General features: G+C 40.5%; 1 protein-coding gene across 1 annotated transcript; it reads left to right on the top strand.

The window, feature by feature from the left end:
- The first annotated feature begins 8506 nt into the window (after positions 1-8506).
- On the top strand, positions 8507-24321 carry slitrk6 (SLIT and NTRK-like family, member 6). The gene is made up of 2 exons (XM_044188084.1): positions 8507-9058; positions 20306-24321. Exon 2 carries the CDS (start codon positions 20321-20323, stop codon positions 22856-22858), a length of 2538 nt encoding a protein of 845 aa, XP_044044019.1. The 5' UTR covers positions 8507-9058; positions 20306-20320; the 3' UTR covers positions 22859-24321.
- The last annotated feature ends 572 nt before the right edge of the window (positions 24322-24893 follow it).

Consider the following 24893-nt stretch of genomic DNA (forward strand, 5'->3'; position numbering starts at 1 on the left):
ACTGTCAGTTAGAATCAAACTCTCACTGGACTGTAGCCTCCATCAGCTGTGATTACGTGAAGCCACTTGATAACAAAAACACACTCAATGTAATTCTGCAGACACGTTTGAGATTCCTCCTACCTGGTCTAGCAAAAAGAACCTCCTAGTTTTCATGTCTACTCAAGCAGACTGACTACATTCCTACTTATATATACCTGTTTAAGAAACAACAATTAAAACAATTATGTTTGTAAAACATAATAAAACTAAGTTTCTGTAGGTTTGCCTGTGTTTCAACACTTATTTAAATATACAATTGACGCACATATTCTAACAGAATTTTTTATTTATTCGAAAGTGAACATCAAACATATTTGCAACCAACCCCTTCCATGCACAGAAAGACATTACCCGAATTCTAGTTATACAGAAACACATTACCTGAATAAAGCTGATTAAGAAAAGGCCTTTAAGAATTTAATTTTAATCTTTAACATTAAATAAATGCAGAACAAGTGAGGAAAAATCACACTTTGACTAATTTTCTCTTGCTGAAACTGGAAGCATATCTAAATAAACCCCAAAATTCATAAATGTGTAATAGCATTTAATTAGACACATTTATTATTGTGTGTATCTTCAAGAATAAAGGAATCCCACAGGAGAAAGCACAAATTTAACACTTTTTTGAGCATATTGCTCTCTGAAATAATAAATACTCACTTTCTCCACAGATATCTCCCCTGACAGGCATTTTTATAACCTGCCTGTTGGGTGGCACACTACATTTCTGAGATGTTTATGGTCCACTTGGCTTTCCATACTTATGACTCACGCAGCCCAGGTAAAGAGGCACGATGCTGAGGGGAAGGGCACTGTATGACAAATGGTATTGGATTGCTAATAAGATTTTGGCTCAATAATAGATCAATGGGGTTCAGGCAGCATGAGTAATGCATGTACAAGATAAGTTGACTTGACTTCGACTCAAGGACAGAGGGCTTCCATGTGCAGTGTATTTTATATTGAGGGTTTACTTTAGTTGATGTAATTAAACTGGTTAAACAGATGTAATGGTTGGATGTCAGGGTATGTTGCCATTGATCAGAGGTTAGCATTAATCAAATTCTTATTGCATGAAGGTTAAAGTGATGTAAAGTCCCAAAGAATGCAGCAGATTTTAAGCCAATGCCTTTGCCGAGTCTGTATGTGGAGAAATAATTTGTTCCCTGCTGCTTTAATTGAGAAGATCTACTAATTTGTCCTGCAAATAGATTTTGATTTGCTGTCATAGCAGCAGATCCTGGAACAAGAACTTAAATTGTGCTAAAGAGACATTGGATCAGAAAGTCAACTTTAGATTAGGCACATGCAGTCATGGTTAAGGAATCAAGCCATAGGTTTAATGTATTTATAGTATGTGTTTGAAGGTGGCTCCATCACTAAACATACAAGTGCCAGATTCCCATGTGGAAAAGCTTTGCCTCGATGAATCTGCGTGAGAGTTTTTATTCATTTGGTCTTGATTTTCTCAAAGTGGGTATGTTGTGTGAAACGAATAAGGGAAATGGCCTCAGAGAGCTTTTCAGGACAAAAAACATTTTGGGGAAAAAAGGCTTTGTTTTAATGCCCTAGTAGCCCACGCCTCATACTGCCTATAGCAAATAACGCAGCACAAATGTTTTTTTGTCCTTTCCTGTCAGATCTTTGTACTCTGCCAGGTAGCCATTGACATCTGTTTTCTTACACTCTGTCATACACTTGAAGTGTGTCGCCCTGAGGGGAATGGGATCAAATCCGACACCTGACATGTTCCCTGTCCTGCAGTGCCTTTGCATCTGGCTGCTATGCATTCACCTTTGCCCCTTGTCACAATAACTGTAAAAGTGGAATTGAAAACAAAGCACCACCCATACTCTGAAAATAACAAAGCCCTGCCAGAATGAATGAATGAATGAAACGGTCTGAAAGTTGTTGTTGAGCATGCCTGAAATGTGTAACATTCTAAAGAAAGGCTGGAATTACAACCATGAAACTGCACTGTGCTGTGGTTCCAAGCCAACAGTGACATTTAGCATAAGAGGATGCCATACAGCAGGAATGTGATAAAAGATATGAACAGAGGGTGAAATTAAAGCAAGTTGCTCATTCCTGTTGTGCTCAAAGTAGTTAAAGTTCAATGGCCTGCAGCACTGCTGTATTATGTCTTTGATTTTTTTTTCTTTTGGTGGTTACTGAAGCAAACAACTACAGTAGACCTATGCAGTAACGTATCTCATTACAAACCATAAATCATTGCTGACCACAGGAAGAGCAAGGAGGTAGAAAACAAACCTCTGTCAATAAAGGTTGAAGAAAAGCATGTTGTAGCTTGAGTTATGTTTTCAGCCAAAAATATAGGCTGTAGAACATAGTATTTCATGTCTCATACAAAAAAAAAAACAACAGTAGACATGAAATTGCACTTAAACTATGTTTAAAATCTCAATTTTCCATGTTGCTTTAAATTCAGAATTTTGGCCATGAACCATTCAACTATCAAGATGCTACATTGCTTTAAATGGCACCTGTATTTTGCATTTAGCTTTGGATAAAAAACATATTCCTTCATTGCACAACACTAAGGACAGGTTCGACCGCCCGGGTGTAGCGATCAAATAACTTACAAGCCTGGACCTGAGTCAGTGAGGGAAATTAGCATGCTCCTCTCATCATGCACTGCAGCCTCATACGTTTGTCAAAAAGGCCCGGTTTGAAACTCAGATAGAGGAAGTATTCTTTGTCGTGACACTGCTTAGTCATTGTGCTAACAAATGGCATAAACAGCTGACCCCTCACTACGAGATGGCACGATGAAAGGGGCTGTCATCAGAAGATTTAAGAGTTAGCATGTGTAAATATCAACCAAGCTGCACGTGTTTGTTTTCACATTTTCATTGACAGATATTACAGTACATACTGAATGTAAATGTCATCCAAGTTGTTTACAGCCAAAGGCAGACGGTGTCTTTGTAACACATGAGCTTTGAACCTGTTCTTGATTTATCTTATTTAACCCTGTGTTTCTGTCTTACTTTCCTCATCCAACAAGGACCCAGCTCCGGACCAGCGTGTGGAGTGCTGGTGGAGTGTGCCAGTGCGTGGCAGCCCGCCTTGAGGACACCCTGTCTGTCCGCTCTGCCTAGCCCAGAGACACTCCAGCAGTGAAGCGGGCTCCGGAGGAGAAGTGACCGCGAGAGGAGCAGCAGGCTGGCGGGGCAGGAGGGACTGCGACAGCCAAAGAGATCGGTGTGTTTACCCAAGGAAACTTCAGCTCAAAATCCGCTACATCAGCATCGCCACTGGCTTTGCATTTGTTTTTTTGCAGTTGGTTTGTAAAACAGACACAACCAGAGCTACACATAGTCTAATACAAGCTCTATGCTTGACTCAAACTGTTAAGTCATAGTCCTTCAGAATTAACGTTTCCCATTCCTCACCATGCTGATAAACAAGGCTGGTCTGTTGTGCTGGCTCTCTGTATATAGGCTACACTTATCTCATGCGGTAAAATCGAATTAAAGAACACAACTCAAAATGTAATTGTGTAAAAATCATTTGGATGGGGAGGAGAGGTGGCATATTATTATCTATTCACATGATGGGTATCGAATTAAGTACTCCATTGGTATCGGTATCACTTTAAGGGTACTGGGTACTTTTTTTCGATGCCAGTGGAGATTGTCGATAGTGAAGAAAACATTATGCAAGCTGAATAAAGGCTCCGCTATCTTCTTCTCAGTAACACACATCGAGCAGAGACATCCCCACTGCAAACCTTGTGCTTGACACGATCGACATCATCGCCTCAATCACAATGAATGAAAGAACAAAAGAACAGGGATTGCATGTCAGTCATCATTCAGTAATAGAACAAGGTGAACCTTCTCATTGTTGCTCTATACCACAAAGTGAGTGAAAGAGCGGAATCAAAATTACAGTGGAGGAGTATAATTAAAGCACGACACGGCCTAGCACACAGTACATCCATCTGATGCTGCGGTGGTGCTACAATGGGTGAAACCCAGCACTGAACTATTATTTAAAACCTGCGCCTTAGATATCTATGGCGAGACAGTCCTCTTGCATCAAACAGAAATCCAGCTTTAAACTCCACTGACCCACTGTGACTGCTCAGGAGGAGCTTGTAATGACTGACCCAAACACTGTTCAAATCCACATGACTTTATAACTTCAAATTCTAGAGGAGAGCCCAAAGTTTCCAAAGATACCAAATGTGTCTGGTGGAATTTTGGTGACATTCATGGCATATTTCTATTTGATTGAATGGTGCGGCCATAAAAAACATAGAGTGTTAGAGTGTTTGAATATTTCATCACAGAGATTCAATGAAGAAATGGAACAAGATGATTGAGAAAACATAGGGTCAGATGGTGTGAAATGACTTTTTCAGCCTTGAGAGGTAGAATAGTGGAAAACTGTAAGGGTTAATCAATGCAGAAGAGAGAATCATTCCCTTTAAGTATACTTTTAAAACTTTTAATATGGATATTTTGAGCTGTGACAAAATAAAGTGTTTGTTGACCCTAATCCTACACAGTGTCAGCCTGTAAACTTCACTTACATGACCAGTTTTTCACAACTGAGAGCTGGAGGTGAACAGCTAAAAAGACTCGATGGGGATTCTAAAGTTTGGGTTGGAAGGCCTGTTTCTGATGGGTCTCCTTTTGACAGGAGAAGTAGCGAGGAGCGAGACTAAATTTGCCCAGTCTGGGTCTTGACAAAAGATTTTTCTTTTTTTACAAGAATCCCTGATGCAGAGCATGTGAGACATCTCAGACTGCAGCACACACGTTGTGCAGCACAGCACTGTGGGTGGGCTAGCTCCTTTGGCCAAGACAAAAACACACACAAATGCAGGAGGATCTTCCATTATTTGGGAAGAGATTCTTATTGCACATAAGCAAAAGTTGCCCTGTCTTTCGAATGTCATCACACAGCAGAGTTTTACTCCTTTGGCTTCTTGGGTACTATGCTACTTCCATGAAGATGACTGATAGTGACATCAGAAGTACTAAAAACTAGGAGCAGAGAGGAAATGGCTCTGAATGGGTTGCAAAATACGTATGCCTTCAGGTCCAAACAAAGCAAACTACATCTACAGTATGATTTTTGTTTCCTAAAATGCAGCAGAGAATATGACCTTGACAGAGAAAAAATAAACAAAAAATAGACAAACAGCTGTGGAATACATTGATGATAATTGTGCGTACAGAGCGATTATGCACAATATTATGTAAAAACCCTTTGTTTAGGAAAGGAATGTTCTTCAAAAGACACTCAACTTGCAGAAAATACAATCTGTGACTTGAGAGCTCTTAAATTATGCATAAGAACACTTGTAACTAAGAAACTAACAAAACCAGATACTCACTAAATAACAGAATCTGGATAACCCTGTTGCAAACTGAACATTCTCCAAATAAAACACACATTTTTTGTGTTCATATTTTCAACCCACGTCCAACATGAGAATAGTCGGATGAAGTCTTGCTATTGCAGTTGGCTAATGCCATCCTGCCCTTAAATATCTCCAGGCTCTCTCTTAAAGCTCACATACACATATCTGCTGCTTTATCAGGTGAGTGGGAGGCATGTAATTGTGTTAATACAATAGCTGCTGTGTCCCTTTCAATATATAGAGGTAACAGAGAGGCAACATCGCACTCATTACGGCTGGAGCACTGGGAGAAAGCTCAGACGCAGGATCACATTGTGGATGCAGCAAAGTTCTTTTTTTTTTTTTTGCTGTTAAGTATATGATGATTATGATGAAAATAGGACAGATGTGTTTGAATGGTTGCCAACAGACAGTTCCTCTGTGAGTGTCACCCTACTTTTCAGTTTGCTTTTAGTTTTAATGATGGTGTTCTGTAGACAAAATGATAAACCCAGATGCATGCACTGCAGCCTAAAGCACTTGGCTCGGTATCTTAAAGCCTACAAACTACAGCAGGGGAATCTTAGGGATCCCATGGTAAAAAAACAAACATTAAAAGAAAACCAATTTAAAAAAAACTGCTCTCATGAATAGAATTGATTCAGCTTCAGCTTCAGCGTTGACAGACTCAGCTATAACTACTGTATGACTAATTGCTTTATATATATGTTGCAGCTTGAGTTGTTTCTATGCAAACGCTCTAAGATTGTGTAACGTGGCAAAGGGAAACTAATGACATCCCAAAAACAGGAACGGTTGTCACAATAGAAATCCAACACTACGTGAGAGACACTTACATGATATTTGCTTGAACAACTACAAACTACAGCTTCAATAAATACCATCAGGTTGAATCAGCATCCCCAACTGTTTCACACAATGTCAAACACTGCAAGCTACACCAGACTGCTGTTTACTGTAGGACCATTTTAAGGCGTTTCTTTTACTTTGTCCACCCGCTGTCTGTTCGCTGTTCTACTATGAAGCTACAGTGTTTAACGTGTAACACAAAGCGTGAGATGACATTTGAATTGTAAACATAGTTTTGCATAATAGTTTTGAATAAAGTTATTTGTTTTTACATCAGTAGCCACGTTCTCTTTCTCCAACTTCCACTGAAGTCCAACATTTAATTTCACCCAACTAGGTTTCACGTAAAGCTAGGTGTCTATTGTTGTCCCATCTGCACGGCCCAAAAAGCACCTCATTCTGTGATCAAACAACAGATCAATAAAACTGATAAATAATTAAACATTCACTGCCCTTGTTGAGATGACAGCTACATCAACACCCAGTCTGGTCCTAGTCCCAGTTCACAAAAACAAAACAATACAGATATGCATCTTATCTCTATATTTTATTTGTTATTAGTTCACGCCCATGTGATAAATCACCTGGACTACTTAGGAACAGCACATAAAGAAGTTACCAACAAAGGTGCTCAGTGGCTTTTGTGGCGTTTATTAACAGGAAAGCCACTGTAGTTAAAGAGCATTTTTCATCAAGGCGCCGCTGAAACGATACAGTATATTTACTTTAAAAGAGAGTGAGACGTCAGGTCGGCGAGTTATTTGAACATTTAAAATCATTTTAAATACACAGCGCATGCTCTTAAAACATTATCAGTGCCATTAAAGTAACACACACTGTTAAATATTGATTTAATTTTGTCTAAATTATTGAACCTGCTTTTAAAACATACTTTTAGACGATATCAGGTTGTGTAAATTAATTAGTAAGTGATATATCAGCTAGCTTTTTCATTCTGCAATAACTCCTAAGTTATTTTAGGGCTCTCCATTACAAAGCTCTCAAGTATTTTCAAGGTTGTAATTTTTCACTGCTATTCACTTTTGCTTCCTCAGTCCTCCGACCACCTCCTTTGAGAAGATCTATCTGGGTTGGATAACTGGTGAGGTCACGCATAGACTTGCACCACTCTATGATGTTCCAGGTGGGAGTTAAATTTACACCAATCCTGTGACAAACCCACTTTAAGCGGCCAACACGTAAAACCACGGCGTGAGGGAGACATTCCTGGCCCATCTGAAAGTGATCAACCAGTAAGCAGCAGAGAATTACAGCAGAGGGTTTAGATGTATATGAATCCAAACCAAGTAGGCTACTGTACTTTGATATATCAACCTGCGTGGCTTTTTAACTCATCACGCAGAAGCATGAGCTGGAATAATGATGACATACTTTATCAGTTCCTGCGCCACAGGGAGGTCAGAGGTCAGGCTGAGCTACAACTCAGCTGGAACTGGTAGCACTAAAGTGTCTTCTTCAAGGACACAGACCAGCTTGAACTCCAGTTCGCTGCATGATGGAAGGTGTACACTGTGCCACTGTGCCTATCCCCCACTAAGAGTTAGCCACTGGACTTTCTACAAATACACTGCCTTATTTTCTCTCTCATAAGGACTGATTCTATTGTATTACATGTTTTGTGAATGGCTTAAGCGAGTGTTTGTTAGCTGACTGGTTAATCGTTAATCTGTGTTTTGGATGCATTGGTATATGCCTATTATATAGCATTAGTTCTATCCTTTAGGCTAGGTGCTGCAGCCAGGCTATTTAAAGCCCATCAATGCAAGTTTTTTTTTCTCCTTAGTATTGTAAGTACCTCCAAGAGGAGGAGCTCTGTATAACTGCTACAGAGCGTCCCCAGCTGTATCAAAAATGACCAGATATTAACTGGGAAATACCGAAAGATGGGTGATTTTCCCTTCTAAATAAAATTGTTGATTTTTTTTTTCATTTTTGGTTGGAAAGGGTTACAGGAAAGCGATGAAACAGTTTCAGAATGCTCGGTGGAACTTTTTCACAATTGTTAAATATGTATTTAAGTCTATATGTAGGTCCCTTGCTTCTATGGTGCATTTTACTTATTAGGGACATTGTGTGAAAGAGGCCACTATGGGGGGGGGGGATCAATAAATTCGGTTTGGAGCTGTATAGCCCAAGGCTTTTATTCTGAAAGGCACCACCAGAACTCCTGCTATGTATTGTGGGTGACTTGACGCTGCTTCCCTTCTCTGTAGTCCACCTCTACAGCATGCAAATTACCGAGCAACTCCAATATATCACAGATTGGTTAACTACACAGAGCGCGCGGCGCGGCGCGAGAGCTGGACGCGATGCGCGCTTTCATTATTTCGAGTGGACTGTAAAAGGTGAAAGAATAGCCTCTTTTTAATCACAATACTGTTTTGTTCTCGTGACTCGAACCTGCAACTTAATCATAATTAATTCTGGGGAGGCTGTGGGAGGAGGGCTTACGCTCATCATCCCGGGACCGGAGTGAGATCTCACCGCGAGCTCCTCGTGCAACGGAATAATTAGTGGCCCGTGCGTGTGACAGCTTTATAAGAGTCAAGAAAGACTGTGGACCCGAGAGGACAAGTGGGGACTGACGGATCCTGTGAAGTTTCCCCGTGTGTCAGCTTGTTTTTAAGGACCGGAGAGAAAGTGGAGGTTAGCCCCTCTTCAATGCGTCGGTTCCCCGTATCTACTGATGGACTGAGTACGGTGACATTTGGAACAGCCTTCCCCTGTTTTCATCAGTTTTAGTCGGTAAGCCACGAAGCAGAGTGATATCTCTAAAATGTACCACTGTAATGTTCTCAATTACTTTTTCTTTTCTTTTTTTTTTTATTACAATTATGGAGCAGGTGGGCTTTATGGAAGGTTTCATTCAGCTGTATTTTGAAATAGCCGAATTAGCAAGGAAACCAGGTGTCCATTATGGGCAGGTTCCAACTAGCTAAAGTATGTTATAGAGCAGTTTACCCTTGCTTTTTTGACCATTAGAAAAAACTAAATACACTCCTGTAAAATGTACAGTATGTGGACTGACCTGTCAACATGAAGCATAGCTATTTATCACTAGCGTGATTTTATGAGTAAAGAAATTCTTGTAAAAAGTGCCTGGACTTGACAGGAAGGCGACAGAGAGAGAGCAGTGAGTTTTCCTGAGGGTCCTCCATTACCTCGAGCACACCTGGCTGTTTGCCACATGCAGAATGTGTCCTACGGCGCTGTGCAGGCTTATGGTAATCAAGACTGGTGCTGCTATACACGGCTTTTTATTACCCACCGACAATTCCTAAAACTTTGCCTTAAGTGGTTCTATTTTTCTTTCAAATTGCGGTAATAGACGGAATAAAACGGATTCAAATGCCCAATAGTTAATTATTCTCTGGTTCTTCTTTTTTTTTGGCATTTAGCCATAGCTAAATATAGGTGTGGCATATGAATATTAATAATTACTGTTATTGGTCACAGGTGTGTTTAATGGGGACTGCATCACGACTGCTAACAAACCTCAGCCAATCAGAAAGGAGGGTACCTATCAGGAGCCTGCGTTGTCTACGGTTAATCTCATTTAAAGTCATTAAGCATTATACAGTACTGGTAACATTAAGCATACACTCCTGGCCATACTGTAGATCACGACTGATTAAATAAAACTTTACTGCACTGAAGCCTAATGTAATCAGTTTGCACTTTGTCCTGCAGGACTGCATTTTTCTTTCATGTGGGGTGAGGTTGTAGTCCTATTTAAGTGCAAGTCAATGAAGGAAAGAAGTGTCTAATTAGCTTTAAGTTGTGAAATGCATAATTGAGTTTGGATCCCAATTTTTTGCTTGGCTGAATCAATGGTTAATAATCTAATAGCTTAGTTATAAGCACTCCATACCATAAATATATGGGCTACTTAAGCCTAATGTGCCTGAATAACTTGAGATTAATTATTGACTTATGGTTTGTGGAGACCATGAACCTATATGGGCCAATTTAACAAATTATGCAAAACTCTGCTTTTCCCCAGTAATCTACTGTTACCAAGACCTCTGGATATAATGATCTAAATGTATGAAGACCTACATGTCCCTCTTTTCTCCAGCTTTAAAGGACCAATGGCTGAATACCAACCACGGAAAAGTGTTGATTAGACCTCTAATGAATGTAAATGTGTGTTTGAATAGGTGGGGTTGTAATGTATGAAATAGCCAAATAAAATTGGTCTGCAGTTTTAAGAGTATCAGCTCAGGGGTAGAACAGGAAAGGAGGCATTGTGAAACTTTATTAAAGCGCACTACTTTTAGACAGAGAAAGCCTGCAGATATAGTGGAGAGCCTCTGCTTCTATAAGACAAGGAGAAAGTAGGCAGCGCTAGCCCACAGAATATTGAATCAGTCAAAAAAAAAGGGCTGGAACAAGGGGCAAGGGAGTTGAACTATCTCTTGCCTCTTGAGTGGGCGGATGTCATAATTATCATTTCTCCAGGATGGCGGTGGAGTGCCGCAGGCGCTGGCAGAATCTCTGCAGATATGTGGGTGTCGTGGTGGTGTCGACCCTGTAGGGCAAGCCACATCACTTCCAATACAGAGGGAAAAGGGACAAGTCCCACCATAATTGGTGCCTGGGAACACTGCAGGGCGCTCCGGGAAGTTGATAGATGGTCAGAGCTCTTACGTGCACATAAACAATGCTGGGGATGTGCGCAGGCGCACGCACGAGCACAGAAACACACTCTCACACATGCACGCTAAAGCAATAGAGCGCAGGGGGCTCTAATCTGCTATCCCATGTCAGGCTGAAATGAAAGAACCCCTAGCTGGACGCAACAAGTCTCACTATCTCGCATTCTGCCTCTTAGTCTCCCTCTCATTCTCTGTTTCAGCCCCCAAGCAAAGGCAGCCTGACTTTAAGTATTAGTGGATGCACGCAACTGTTGGTTGGTGACCTCCAAGTGAATAGGGAGAAAAGGGGGAAGATGACTCTCCCGTGCTGATACGCAAGGTCGTTGGTATGTTATGCTTGATATTTTGCAGTAAGGTACAGCTAGTGTAAATTGGACTAAATTAGCAGGTAGGACTCGTTTTGTGAAAAGCACTTCCTGTAAAATGCTTTCTATGTAAGTGTCAGACAAGGTATTCTGTATTATTAAAACTAGCTCTCGTCTGTTTGTGCTTAGTCACTCCTTGTATTGCTGTTGTCTATGAGTGTATTATCTCAAACACCTGGAAGAAAATAGCCCCTTTCAGTAAAAGCTCTTCTTGCTGTAAACCTCTCTGTCAAGAGTCATATAGGAGGTGGGAGCTTCAGGCCAGAGGATCTCTTATTGGAGTCTGGCAAGTCCTTGCAGGGCTCCAGACCCAATGTAGGAACAGCACTTAAAATCATTTTCAACACAACAGATTCATGATTTTTTTAAAGTTGTGCTGCTGATCAATGTTTTAAAAGGACATTTTACAGAAATATCAGTGCACAATACATGAAGGTTTTGTTGTCTTCTTGAAATAGACATTTATGACAGTCTGTGTATCTTGCTGAATGCGTTATAAATAATAAAAAAAAAAACCCTGCTGTTTGGAAAAGTAGCACATAGACTATGATGGGCTGTGGTTAGCATTCTGATGAAATGCTCAGTGAGCAGATTATTTAGGACAATAAACACCCCACTGCCTTTGTTTGAAATGCAACACTCCCTTCTGTTGCATCAATGTCACGTGCGATAGACACATATTTCTTATGCCAGACGGTGTGGTACGTGCTGTGTTGTGTGTAAATGCATTTAATCATTAGTTTCTGTTACAGATTCTAAGCATTTTAAGGTGCCTGGCAGTAATCCCAAAAACAAATAGGGAATTACGGGTGTTGAGGCGTTCTTTGATTTGACTTTGAAGATTTTGTTCTTCTAACAGGTTTTAACAGGAGCTTTAGAATGCTGTCCAGCTTCTTTAACTGCCCGCCATGGCTTTCCTACTTAATTGGTCTTGAAATGTCTTGTTCAGTAGGACGATGCAGGTCAGCTCAAGTCTCCGCAGTTGTTAAGTCATCAGACACTCAATTAACTCAGCCACTGTACCTGATCTTAAAAAAAGAAAAGGAGCAAGATACAAGATACCTTGAACTAAATCTGCATTAAAGTTGCTGCCTTAAGTGTACTGTAATATATTTATTTAAAGCTTCTCCTGACAAGACTTTTATGTAAAAATATACCTGTTTTATCAGCCTAAATCCCAAACTGGGATTGCTACACTGAAAAGCATAAACCCTCTAACTGAGATTCCGAAGGTTTGTCCTGAAACTCTCTTCTTAACATCAGAGATCAAGCTTTACAGTGCGGGTTTTACTTGGTAGAAGTCACATTTTTGGAGTTCATGCCCATCATTCAGGTTTTTTATACCTCACTACTTGGGTTTTGGCAAAACATAAGCAAACATCCTATTATATGAAAGTAAATTCCTCTGATGAACTGTACAGATAATACACTAATTTGCGTGCAGACTTGTACAGACTTGACAGCTATCCATCCTCTAACCAGCTTATCCTTTTGACGGCCATAGAGTGGAGCTAGAGTAGAGTTCCAGTCCTCTGTGAAAATGTTTTCTACCCATCAACCCAGAAGCTCTGTCTCTGTCTGTGGACTGTTTAAGTCTGCTCTGTGTGATACTGGCAGCTCCAACGAGTCTTGTTATTTCCATTGGTCGTAGACTGGATTTCCTTCAGGCATTGGCATCAGTCTGCTCAAGGTGTCGAATGGGTGGAGTTTTGTTCTACCGGCTCTGAATCATAAAGCAACTTAAAATGATCCCAGTGTGACACAGAAATGAATTATAGAAGTGTCTAGTGAATAAATAGGGAGAGGGCAGAGCTGAGAGAGAATCAGAATAGGGGGGTATACACGATCCAACCAGTGATTTTCTGTCGGAGGTAAAACTTGCCAGTGCACGATTCCCAAACAGTAACAGATCGTCTGTGACTGTGCTAATCTTCAATCCTGTTATTACTTTTTCTTCACCATAAGAGCTGAGGGAACTTTGGATATGTTTTTGCTAGGTTAGCTGAACGCTAATCCGCAGAGCTTAAAGCTGGGGCACCATTATTTTGTATATTTATTTAGATTTTTTATCATTCTTCTCATGGACATGCATAAGCTCAACATACTCGAATCACTACAGACATACAGAATTACGTATGAGAGTAATAGTCTGGATGGTGGCGCTGTAACCATCAGTGAAATATAAAAACATATACAAATACAATTGCATATGACATGATCAATTTAAAAAAAAAAAAAAAAAAATATTTTAGTAGTAGTTTCTTGGTTTCTTGACTAGCTGTTACTTAAACGGAGGATACCATTCAGTTGATTCTTGGAGTATGTGTGAGTGTAATTTTAGGCACATAAGTGTCCATGCTATGCATTTTAGTTGCATGAGAAGGTGATAATAGTACGTCGATTTAAACTTTCAACATCTTTCAACTTCATCGGATCAGCCAAAATGATTCCATGTGAAAGAATATTTTCCAGTTTGTAGCTAATATTGTTTATAGAGCATTCATATCTATTTTTGTTTATTGGCTAGTTTGAAACAAAATGAAGGAGGAAAGTCTGTTGTTTACAAAATGACATGCACATTTTGTGGACAACATAAACCATACTTTTATTAGCCTCTTAGTCCTGTTGTGCCGACACTACATAGTGTTCTTTGTGGTGCCCTTCATATTGTTTATCTTCAGTAAGCAGGTCTGTCTACCTATAATGTGTGGCTCCTTTGAGACTGAAGTTTGTGTATCAGACAGCAGATCTACACCTATTTATGGAGTGAATCATAAGACTGTCATTACCGTTACCCTGTGGCCTTTTTACTGAGGGTGGGTACTCCTTTTAAATGGGCAATTCAAACAGCTGAGATCAGATAAAGACAAAGAGACTTAGGACGATTACGTAGGACATCCTAACTTAAAGAGGAATACGAAATACTTATAATGTTGAATGTTTCTAAACAACTAATGAACTCAGCACAATTAATTATTAGTACCAAAATGGTCATAGTGTGCAACAACCATGAGCAAAACTGAACTAGAATATATTTGTTCACATATTGGCTTTGTTTGTGATGTGCCAGACTTTCCAGATACAGCTGCCTCTGTATTGAGTATTCTGAATTAATTTATCTACAGTTTACCAGTCCTGCTGGGAACTGGTTAGTCACTCCTGAATAGAATGTGTCCCTTTTTTTAAAGGGACAATAATGTACAGATGTCTTGTGTGTACCTTGATGCCACTATACACTGGTGTAATCTGCCTGCTCATTTCTGGAGAACTAATTACTGCGCATTAGTTAAACAGACCATTTGAAATGCAAGCCTGCTAAATAACGCTTGCCAGGGGAGACGAGCCATCCTCCTCCCTTCCCATGCAGTCTTTGTGCTTCTATTATTAGTTCTATCATGCATATGTTTGCTATCAGAAATTAAGGCCCACCAGCTAAGAACAGTAAGAGAAGAGGCTATGCAGTACACAAGGTAGCCAGTAAATGAAAATGTGTTTTTTCACTTATATCGGTTTATGTTCACAAAGATGTATATATGTGTAACACAGTTCAGTACATCAGGCCCCGCTGCTTATATCTTGCCATATTATCAGCTGCCAGCTGTTAAAACTGCTGCATGACATGAGAAAGCACTCGACTGATCTAGCTCTTTAACAGGCCACTGATGATGTTTCTAAAGACGCAACCCTTGTAGCAGCCAGCAGAGCATGGGGCATGATCCTCGCCGCCCTGGTCGCCAAGGCTGTGTGCCTACAACACTGCCAAAAGGATCTTTGCTTCCGCATGGAAGAGCAGTTGGTGGGGGAACTATGGGTTGCTACAGCCTAACTCAATCCAGGTGGAGAATGTGGGGTTGATTTAATAATTTGGTCCAGTTGGTCTACTTGATGCTATACTGAGTTTCCTTGAGCTGCAAATGGTGCTCAATATGTATTGACAAGTCAAAAGAAAAATAGAAAAATCAAGGCCACATTAGGAACTTGGGAAAGTATGCACCATTCTCTGCACTTTTTCTCTGGCACCAAAGCTGTATATCATGGGCCAGAAGCCTGCCACAGTGGCAGAGCATTCTTGGTACCTACATTGAGACATGAGTCTAAGAATAATATTCAGTCTAAGAACAATTTGTATCTGTTGGAATTCATCACCATAGTGTTGGATAATTATTATGGAGAACATATTACATTTACATTTTAGCTTGTAGACGATACAGCAGTATATTAAACACTATTTATATGGTTCTGACGGGGAACCTCAGACTTCAGTGAATTAATCCCTGTTGTCAAGACCCATAAATCACCATGACTGCAGGTAGCCTAGCAATGAGAAGGACTAAGGTCATAAAATGCTAGGTGACTGTGAAACTTTTTAAAACAAGTTGAAAACCAAGAAAATTCTATCCACAAGATATCCACTCGATATGTTTTAAAACACAAATATGGAGTGACTTTCATCAGTCTTGATGGAGTTAGGAGAATGGCTCTATCTGTCAGGTGCCACTAGGGATAACAAGCTTTTCATACTTGTACACCAAGTTGCCTCACGCTACAGAAAAAGGAATTAAGCTTCTGCCTTACGGGCTATTTGTGGCTCCAGCATGCTTTACTTACTATGACAGAGACGAGGACATAACATGACTACAGCTGTGTTCATATTATCTAAAAATAATGTCCTAAACTGTCAAGTGGATAATGTGCACGCTACTTGGTACAGTACAAATCCAGGTTTATGTTGTGTTGTCACATGATGTATATGTATTGTGTGTGTTAATTCACTGCAAACTATGATGAATGTATAGTGGAAAAAAAACAAGTGGTACTGCAGTGCTCTGACGGTTTGGTGCATGACGCGTGTAAACTCAATGGAAAGGGTACGTGTGCTTTGTGCTCTTCAGTAAAGATTACATGCTCCATGTGACCCCATGCTTTCCAAATATATAGCAAATACCACTATCTTCCAGGAGTTTTGGCCAAGTTAAACTGTGTCTAAGTCAGAATCTGATCATACATATTGAAAACAGGATAGACTGGATTGGAAAAGTTGCAAGAAGCAAGACATGGTCGTCAATTTCAATATAATTGTGATTTTTATTGAGAATTGTAATGTTGCATGCTGTGAGTTGGGCTCATCAGCAAATCTTTGGCACTATATGTAGCTCCGTTGCTTATTCACATTAAGAAAAGAATGAAATGAGGTTAGTCACGTCGTAAGGTACAGCATCATGGAGCCAGAGTGGTGAATCCAACTTCTTTATGTTTGTTGCCCTAATACTACTGGCTGCAGGACTCTACTGCCTTGTAGCTAAAACCTGACCACTGACCTTCCTGTGAAGGAGGTAAAGGACAAAAGAGAACTCCCTTTAGGGACCGATAAAGATTCTAAAAGTTTAACTTGAACACATTGTGAGTGATGTGCAGGCTTGTTTAGTGTTTAGCCATTGCATGCGACATTTTTGCATATTTCGATATCAGCCATCTTCTTAGCATTGAGTAACATGAGTATATGATGTGCATTGATCATCAGTGAATATGAATGTGATCAATATGAAAAGACAGCAGATTCCCAGAGCAGTGTTCTGCACTGTTGGAGAAGTATCTGTGTGCCATATGAACATGTGTATTCATGACTTAGAAGAAGCCTTGTCACTGCGACAGAATATTATACTCATGAAGAGGAATTAGGCTTCCGTGATATTATGGAGCACGTCACTGCACTGGAACAATACAATTTATAGCTGGCCCAAATGAAGTGTCAACACGCTATTTATGGGTCTGATAGTGGGCCAAAGTCTATTGTTTATGTTACAGCGCCTGTAGAAAGGTTCAATGTGTGATAAATATTCCATCAACATCACTTTCCCTCTGCTCTGTACTAGTTGTTTTTTTTGTTTCTAACTCATCTCATTTGATGTTGGACGATGTGTTGGCTTCACACACATGCATGAGGGGAGATCTCACAGGGCTTCAGTAGATCTCTAATTGAATTGTCTGAACAGAAAGAGATGCACATTTAAATTTTGAAAAGAGAGCGCAGAGGAAGACTGGCACCAGAAGAGTGTTTCATCTCTCGTGCCCGTCACGCTGACTTCCATGCAACATTGATTACCTGAAAAATGGATCAGTTAGAGAAGTCTGTTTGAAATGCAGAAGAAAGTGCATCAGGCTAATGCCTTTCCATATCTGCTCTCTGCAGTGTTATCATGCAGTATGCGATAACATCTGTCAATAGTCTGTTTCATTTTGCATTGTCTTACGAACAATCAGGGTCACAGAGGTGAGTGCCTTGGGCACCGTGACCACCACCAGATTTCTGAACAAGCAAATACAGATTAGTAATGAAAAGGAAATGGCCAAAGATATTCTTGGGTGCCAGGTTTTGGAGCCATTTTCTGAATGTTCACTGTCTAAACAATACATATTTGAATAGGTTTGACAAATTAGGTTTCTGTATTTCATTATATTCTACCGCATTATCTTCCATTGGTAAACATGGGTAATTGTAGCTCATAGGCAATAATATCTCCTCATTCTCTGCCTATTATTGGTTCAAGCTTAGCTTGCTGTGACGTCTAAGAGATTTCATAGCCTGTAAGTTTTGGGCAACGGCTTACTTCACATCTCACATCATCTTGCCTCATCTCACCTGGATTTTAGGTCAACTTCATCTGCCTACATGTATAATATTTCCAAAGACAATAAAAGCAACATTATAGCAGGTCAAATTTCCTTATTTTCCAAATCTTTGTGAAATACATATGAATATTACATCAAAGGCTTAACTTCTTTAGTACTGTAAAATCAATATCACCAGCAGTTTCAGTTCTGTAAGATATATTCCAAAATGCAAAATAGGTCATAGTTGGCAAGAGTTACCTGAAGATCCATGTTTTTTTCTAAATGACTTGTAATAAGTTACTTGTCATTTTAAAAGGGTTTTTCAATGATGGGTCTCCCTCTTGTTGTACTGCTGTGCAGGCCGACTCAGAGCCCAGGATGTCTGAACATGCAACTAATTATTCGGGTGTATTCTGTTTGATGTGGTGATGAATCCCTGTAGAAATTAGTAGGGATTATTAATGCATTTAGTTTGTGAACTTCTATTTCATTTTGCAGGTGGATTGTTAGTGATGATATTTATAGATGATTATTTTGATTTGGTATGTGGAATGTGTTTAGGTTTTTTATTTTTCTTGGTTAACGTGATGATGAACGTTTCATATTCTCTAGTGTTCTGTGCAACATTTCAGTGTTTCCCAGGTCCGTGGAGTGAGGATTGTGATTCTAGATCTGTTGTGGCTGAAACGTTGACCTTGGGGTATATGCCTGAATACATCAAAGATGTTGGAGATAGTGCTGACTTTCATCAATAATTTTGACTCCACCTGACAGAAAAAAAACTGTACTGCAACACGGTGAAATAGGCAAAAAGGTATAAGATTAAGAAGTTACAATTTAAGAGACTTCTTCAAAGCATTTGTCTCTGGAGTTGAGAGCTCTGTTGAGGGTTTTGGTTGTCTCCTCAGAAGCTGTGTAGTCAGCGTACTCCAATCCATATTCCAAACCACATTTTATGTTAGGCTACCGTCTTTAGGGCACAGGCAATTGCAAACACCCCCTGAAAATGTGCCCTACGTCTCATTGACTTGCAATAGGAAGGAGGCATTTTCTGGTCAAAAGAGGGTCGAGTACCATTTATAGATGGATCATGAGTCAGAGGTTTCAGCCTCTGACAAACACTGTTCTCTACAGTATTGGCTGAACTAGGCTTGCCTAGTCTTGTTAGAATGAAGCTTTCCAGATGCTAATCGGATTCATTAACATGAACAGCTGTGCCTTCCTGCCATCTTTCCATGTCTTATCTCTTTGAAGAATTATTTAAGTTAATGGTGGATATCTAGTCACCCTTGATCATGGGAAAGTATATATACTGTCCCCTGAGAGTGATCTAACCTATGAATTCTCTTCATAAGAGCTTGGTTGAATTTGTTTTCAGTAGACAGCGCTGTCTGTGTGCTCCTCCAGATGCTTTTGTTCACTGCATGGAGAGCAGTTTGGAACAGTGGAAAAACACAATCAGGTTAACAGTATAAGAAATCAGATTGATTCATATATAGGTTTGGTTTGTGATTAGTTCACTCTCAGTCCAGTCGAGTGAGAGTTAATTGGTTGAACAATAAAGACACTGCCGTTCATTTTCAGTTCTTTGTTTAGAAGGCCTGTTATAAATGTTGCTTTGACATGGACCCGAAATGGACTGAACTGACTTCATCATTTGAATGACTCACACTCAGTAAGTCTTTGTTCAGAAGAGTCTGCATATAAAGGGCAGAAAAATCAGTCAAATGAGAAAGTCATTTATTTAAATATACCATTATCCCACTGTGAGTCATTGGAAAGAGATGCTGTCTTACTGTCATTGCTCACCCTGTGAAATGTATTTACTCATTGGTGAAATGTAGTGTCCGGTTTGATACTGTGGATTTGGATGACTGTTTTATATGGATTATTAGGATTCCCATTAGCTGCTACACTTGGTTTAACTCCCATTCCTCAAGACCACCCAGAACACCACATTGCTAAGTAGTATAAAGGCGACATAGGGAAAAAACATTCAGAAAAAAAAAGAAGAAATACCACTGATGAATTTATGAAGATACATTTAAAAGTATTATTTTTACAGGAGTGTAGAATATGTAAACACTGTTTGCTTTTTACTGTTATATATTTTTCATGCATTTTAACTATATAAATATAATTCTACACTGCATTCTACTGCATGGAACTTGTATGACATTTGAATCACTGGGAGTGACTATCATTTAACAGTCTCAGACATTTAAATAGAACGATTGTTCAGAACAAAGCATTTAATCTGTGACGAACTTTGCATGACTTGTAAAACAATGTACACTTAATGTTCTTTTTTTTTCCTCCCCACCCCTTTTGCCCATGCTTCTGTCTTTTCTTCACAGATATCTCAGACCGAAATGCTGCCCTGTATCATTTTCATCGGCTTGTTTCTCACTGCGGCCCGATCCCAAGATATCCATCCCTCACAGGCATCATCCTCTATTAGTGAGTCTTGTGACTCCTTATGCTCCTGCGAGGGAAAAGATGGCATCCTTCATCTTAACTGCGAGCAGAGAAACATCAGCAAAATCTCCCAAATCAAAGTCCCGTCAGGTGTGCCCTTCCACCTGAACCTTTACAAAAATGACTTGGTTGAGCTCCGCTCAGAGGAAATGGAAGGGCTCAAGAATGCCCTTTCGCTGCACATTGGGGGTAATAGCATACAAGAGCTGGAACCAGGAGTCTTTAGCGCTCTCGGTTCACTGAAAAAACTCCACATAAATAGCAATTTCCTCGTCACTCTGAAAGAGGACACTTTTCAAGGCCTAGTGAATTTGGAGTTTCTCCAAGCTGACACAAATTTCATTCGGGTCATCGAGCCGGGGGCCTTCAACAAACTGATCCGCCTCAAGGTCCTCATCCTCAATGATAATTCCATCGAGTTTTTACCCAGCAACATTTTCCGATTCGTGCCCCTCACCCACCTGGACTTACGTGGCAACAAGCTCCAGACATTGCCTTATGTCGGGTTTTTGGAGCACATCGGACGGATAATGGAACTTCTCCTGGAGGACAATGACTGGGTCTGTGACTGTGATATTTTACATTTAAAAATCTGGATGGAGAACATGAGGGCACAGTCAGCTATCGGGGATGTGGTCTGCAGCACACCACATCACCTTAAGGGGACCATTCTGGCTAAAGTCAAGCGGGATGTTCTCTGCCCGTCCCATGCAGATATTAACCTGGAGGAGCCGTCAAAGTCACTGGATATGGTTGTTACTCCTTCATCCAAAGTTTCTCAGATTCCCAAGTTGATCAACGCCAAAGATGACGCCAAGGTACCGACACCATCTCACATTCCCGGCAGTCCTTGTGTGGAGCACTGTTCTTGTCACAATCACCCTGTGGCTGGGTTTTTGATGCATTGTCAGGACAGGGGAATTCAAAAGATATCAGATATCGGAATACTTCAGCAAAGCCCCACTAAACTGGTCATGACAGGAAATATGATTCAGAAACTCTTGAAGTATGATTTTGTCACATATGATAATTTAGAATTGCTCAACTTGGCGAACAACAGAATTGATTACATTGATAATGAAACTTTCCTCAGCTTGAGCAGTTTAAAAAAATTGTATTTGAATGGCAACAGAATTGGAAAACTGTTCTCCACAATGTTTGTGGGGCTCCACAACCTTGAATACCTGTATCTGGAATACAACCTTATCAAAGAGATTGCTCCAGGCACATTTAATCCCCTGCCAAACCTGAAGCTGTTGTCATTAAATAACAACCTGCTCAGCTCTCTTCCAGCGCAGATATTTCGCAATGTGCCCCTCACCAAATTAAACCTGAGGAAAAATCTACTTATGCACCTGCCAGTGAGCAACGTGCTTGATCAACTCGACTCACTAGAGCAGATTTATTTAGAGGACAACCCCTGGGACTGCAGCTGTGACTTGCTCAGCCTCAAACAATGGGTGGAGAAACTCAGAAAGGACACAGTGGTGGGCTCCATTTTGTGTCACACCCCAAAGAAAGTGATGCAGGCTGAACTAAGAAGCCTTCATCATGAGATGCTATGTCCCGGTTTAGGGACCTACTACCCTATGTCCCCAGATGGGGAGGAAAGTGTGACAGCTACACTGGGGCCTGACATCACTGACAAGGGTTTGTTCAGCTCACTCACGGACACCATCCCACTCTCTGTGCTCATCTTAAGCCTTCTTGTTTTTGTCCTCATGATTATATTCTGCTCAGCCGGATTGGTGGTGTTTGTGGTGCACCGACGGCGGCGAAGGGCAAAGAAAAAAGCAGCAGAGGAGCAGCCCCGAGAAAACACCAGCAGTAGTCCCATTCACTTACATTACAGCATGTACGGGCAGAAAACTACACACCACACTCTGACGCAAAGAACGGGGTCTGCCACTCTGTACGAAGATAGATCACATAGTCCTATTGTGCAGATCTGTCGCAACCCCACCTACTGCTCCCAGCACAAGGAACACGACACAGATTTGGATTATAGCCTCGACGAACCCAGCGCCAAGCATCACGTCTGCCGGAGCATCATGGAGAAGGAGAACACTTCTCCACTCACAGGAAACCCCAGCACAAAGTTCAGACCCATGACTGGAGAGTGCCCCGCAGAGTTCGTCACTCTCGGAAATCCCAACTCCTTGTACAGGAACATTCTGGAGAGAGAGAAGGAGCTGCAGCAGCTTGGAATAACAGAGTACCTTAGGAAAAACATGCCCCAGCTTCAGTCTGCTGTAGACATGCAGGTCCCGGGTCACCAGGAGGAGTTAAAGCTAATGGAGACAATTATGTACTCAAGACCACGCAAGGTCATGCTTGAGCAAACTAAGAATGAGTACTTTGAACTTAAGGCTAACTTGCATACTGAGCCAGACTACTTGGAGGTTCTGGAGCATCAAACTGCATTTAACTGAGCTTCAGCAGAAAAAAAACAACCAACTATATATATATTATCTTTTGACCAAGTGCCTTGTCCTGTTGGCCCTCTTTCTGCCCTGTACTTTCCACAGTGTGAAATATATATATGGGCACATCACTTTAAGTTTAATTGTAGCACAGAATGTAACTGATTTATTTTGTGTTACCTTTTATCTGTTGACAGCCATGTTATGTAGCTGGTGAAAGGTGTAGTATTTTTGGCCAAATGTAACGTAAAGAAGCTATTGCAGTCTGTTGAGCAGGCCTCTTTGAAATTCACTCAATGAGCTTTTTATGATTGATTAAATTTCCATGGCGCACTGCCGCCAAATGAATTGATCCATACAGCACACCCCCCGCCCCCCATCTGACGTCCTGATAGGATATAGCAGATGGAAAGAAGTGAGTGAATTTCAATCACCACTTGACCCAGAATTGCTGTTTAATCAGTCTATCCTGACTCCGGGTATGACCTGATTAAACCCTCTGTCAACATAGGCCAGCTGGAATGCTGTAACCAGAATGCTCATTGTGCCAGAGAGTGAGCAAAATGCCAACTGTACATTGGAAAACAGTGATCGGAGTGAGGTTCCACTGCTATTCTCCTGTCTTTTGATCCATCCAATACACTGCAAACTTGCAGTCATAGGACCTTTATTTATTTTTATACAAACTGGCTCTATTCACAGAAAGGATGTTTTTTTCTCTCAGTAAATACAGCACTTAAAGTACAGCATATTATACACAACTGTAATCTTGTAAAAATGCATTGCACTAATCAAATGCCATAAGATGGTGCATGACAATCAACAGAGTCCTGCTGAAACCTTTTATTTGTTTTTGTTTTTTTTATTTCTGCCAGAAGAAATGAGCCACAAATGTGTATGATCCTTCAGTGAGCGTTGTGTGTGTGCAAGCGTATGTGAGATTGTATTTCATGTCACTAATTTATGTCTGACAATATTCAAACAGCATTCAGGAACATTTCTCTTTCCTCATGCTGACATTGGCTGATTTGGAACTGTTTTGAACTGATTAGAGCCGGGGCATATTAACCTGTTAGCACATGAATAGTTACTGACGAGCAACATTACCCACAAGCGAAGCTCCAGTTTTCCATGTAGACAACCTGCCAACTGACTTCAGCCACCTTTCCTTTGTTTCTCAGCTCTTATTAAAAGCAATGGACTGCTGGTGACTGACATTTGCAGTGTGGACATTGTCAGGATTTATACTATACACTACATTCATACTCTTGGAAACTCATTCAACTTTGAAACGGTTCATGTAAGCACACACCCTGTAGCTTTTCTACTTAACTAGATTGAATTATTTATTCTGTATATTTTGTATATACTTATGTTCCATTATATCTTTGGTTTTTGTGTGCCTTCAGTGCTGTACAGAATATAAACAGAAGTTGTAACTTATAAACAGGAAATAAAGAGTTGCAATATTACATAAAGTTGGAACTGAATTCATGGTTAGCTAAAGTACAATGTGTATCCCATTCAGACAATGCCCATAATGTTACATCATACCACCAAACACCAACACCCCAAAATAATGACATTCTCCCTTTAATGTGTTATCAGTCCTCCACAGTGCATATGTATATGTGCATGCATGTACTTGTGTAAATAGCATTTGGTTGTTTTCCTGCTGTGTGAATAATTTAACCCCCCACGATGGCTCAAACCTAGTCCTTAATCACACAACAATGGCTGCAGGGTTTTTCACCAGCCATGCTTTTCTGCGTGACTTTCATTTTCTCCTTCTCTCTGGGGAAACAGTGGACCCTCTCTAATTCCTCCATTTCCTATCATAATTGATGTATCTGAAGCACCTTTGCAAGAACACACACGCAGCCTCACTGTTTGAAACACACGTGCAGCACTCACATACAAATACAGATACCCCACCAACATGAATAAATAAATGTTTGTAGATTTGTATGCAGCCACGCATCATTTAAGGTATGCAAACTCACAGAGGCAAACAGAGCGGCGCACACACACACACACACACAGC

This window comes from Siniperca chuatsi, linkage group LG24 (assembly GCF_020085105.1).
Source record: "Siniperca chuatsi isolate FFG_IHB_CAS linkage group LG24, ASM2008510v1, whole genome shotgun sequence".
Classification (NCBI taxonomy): Eukaryota; Metazoa; Chordata; class Actinopteri; order Centrarchiformes; family Sinipercidae; genus Siniperca; species Siniperca chuatsi.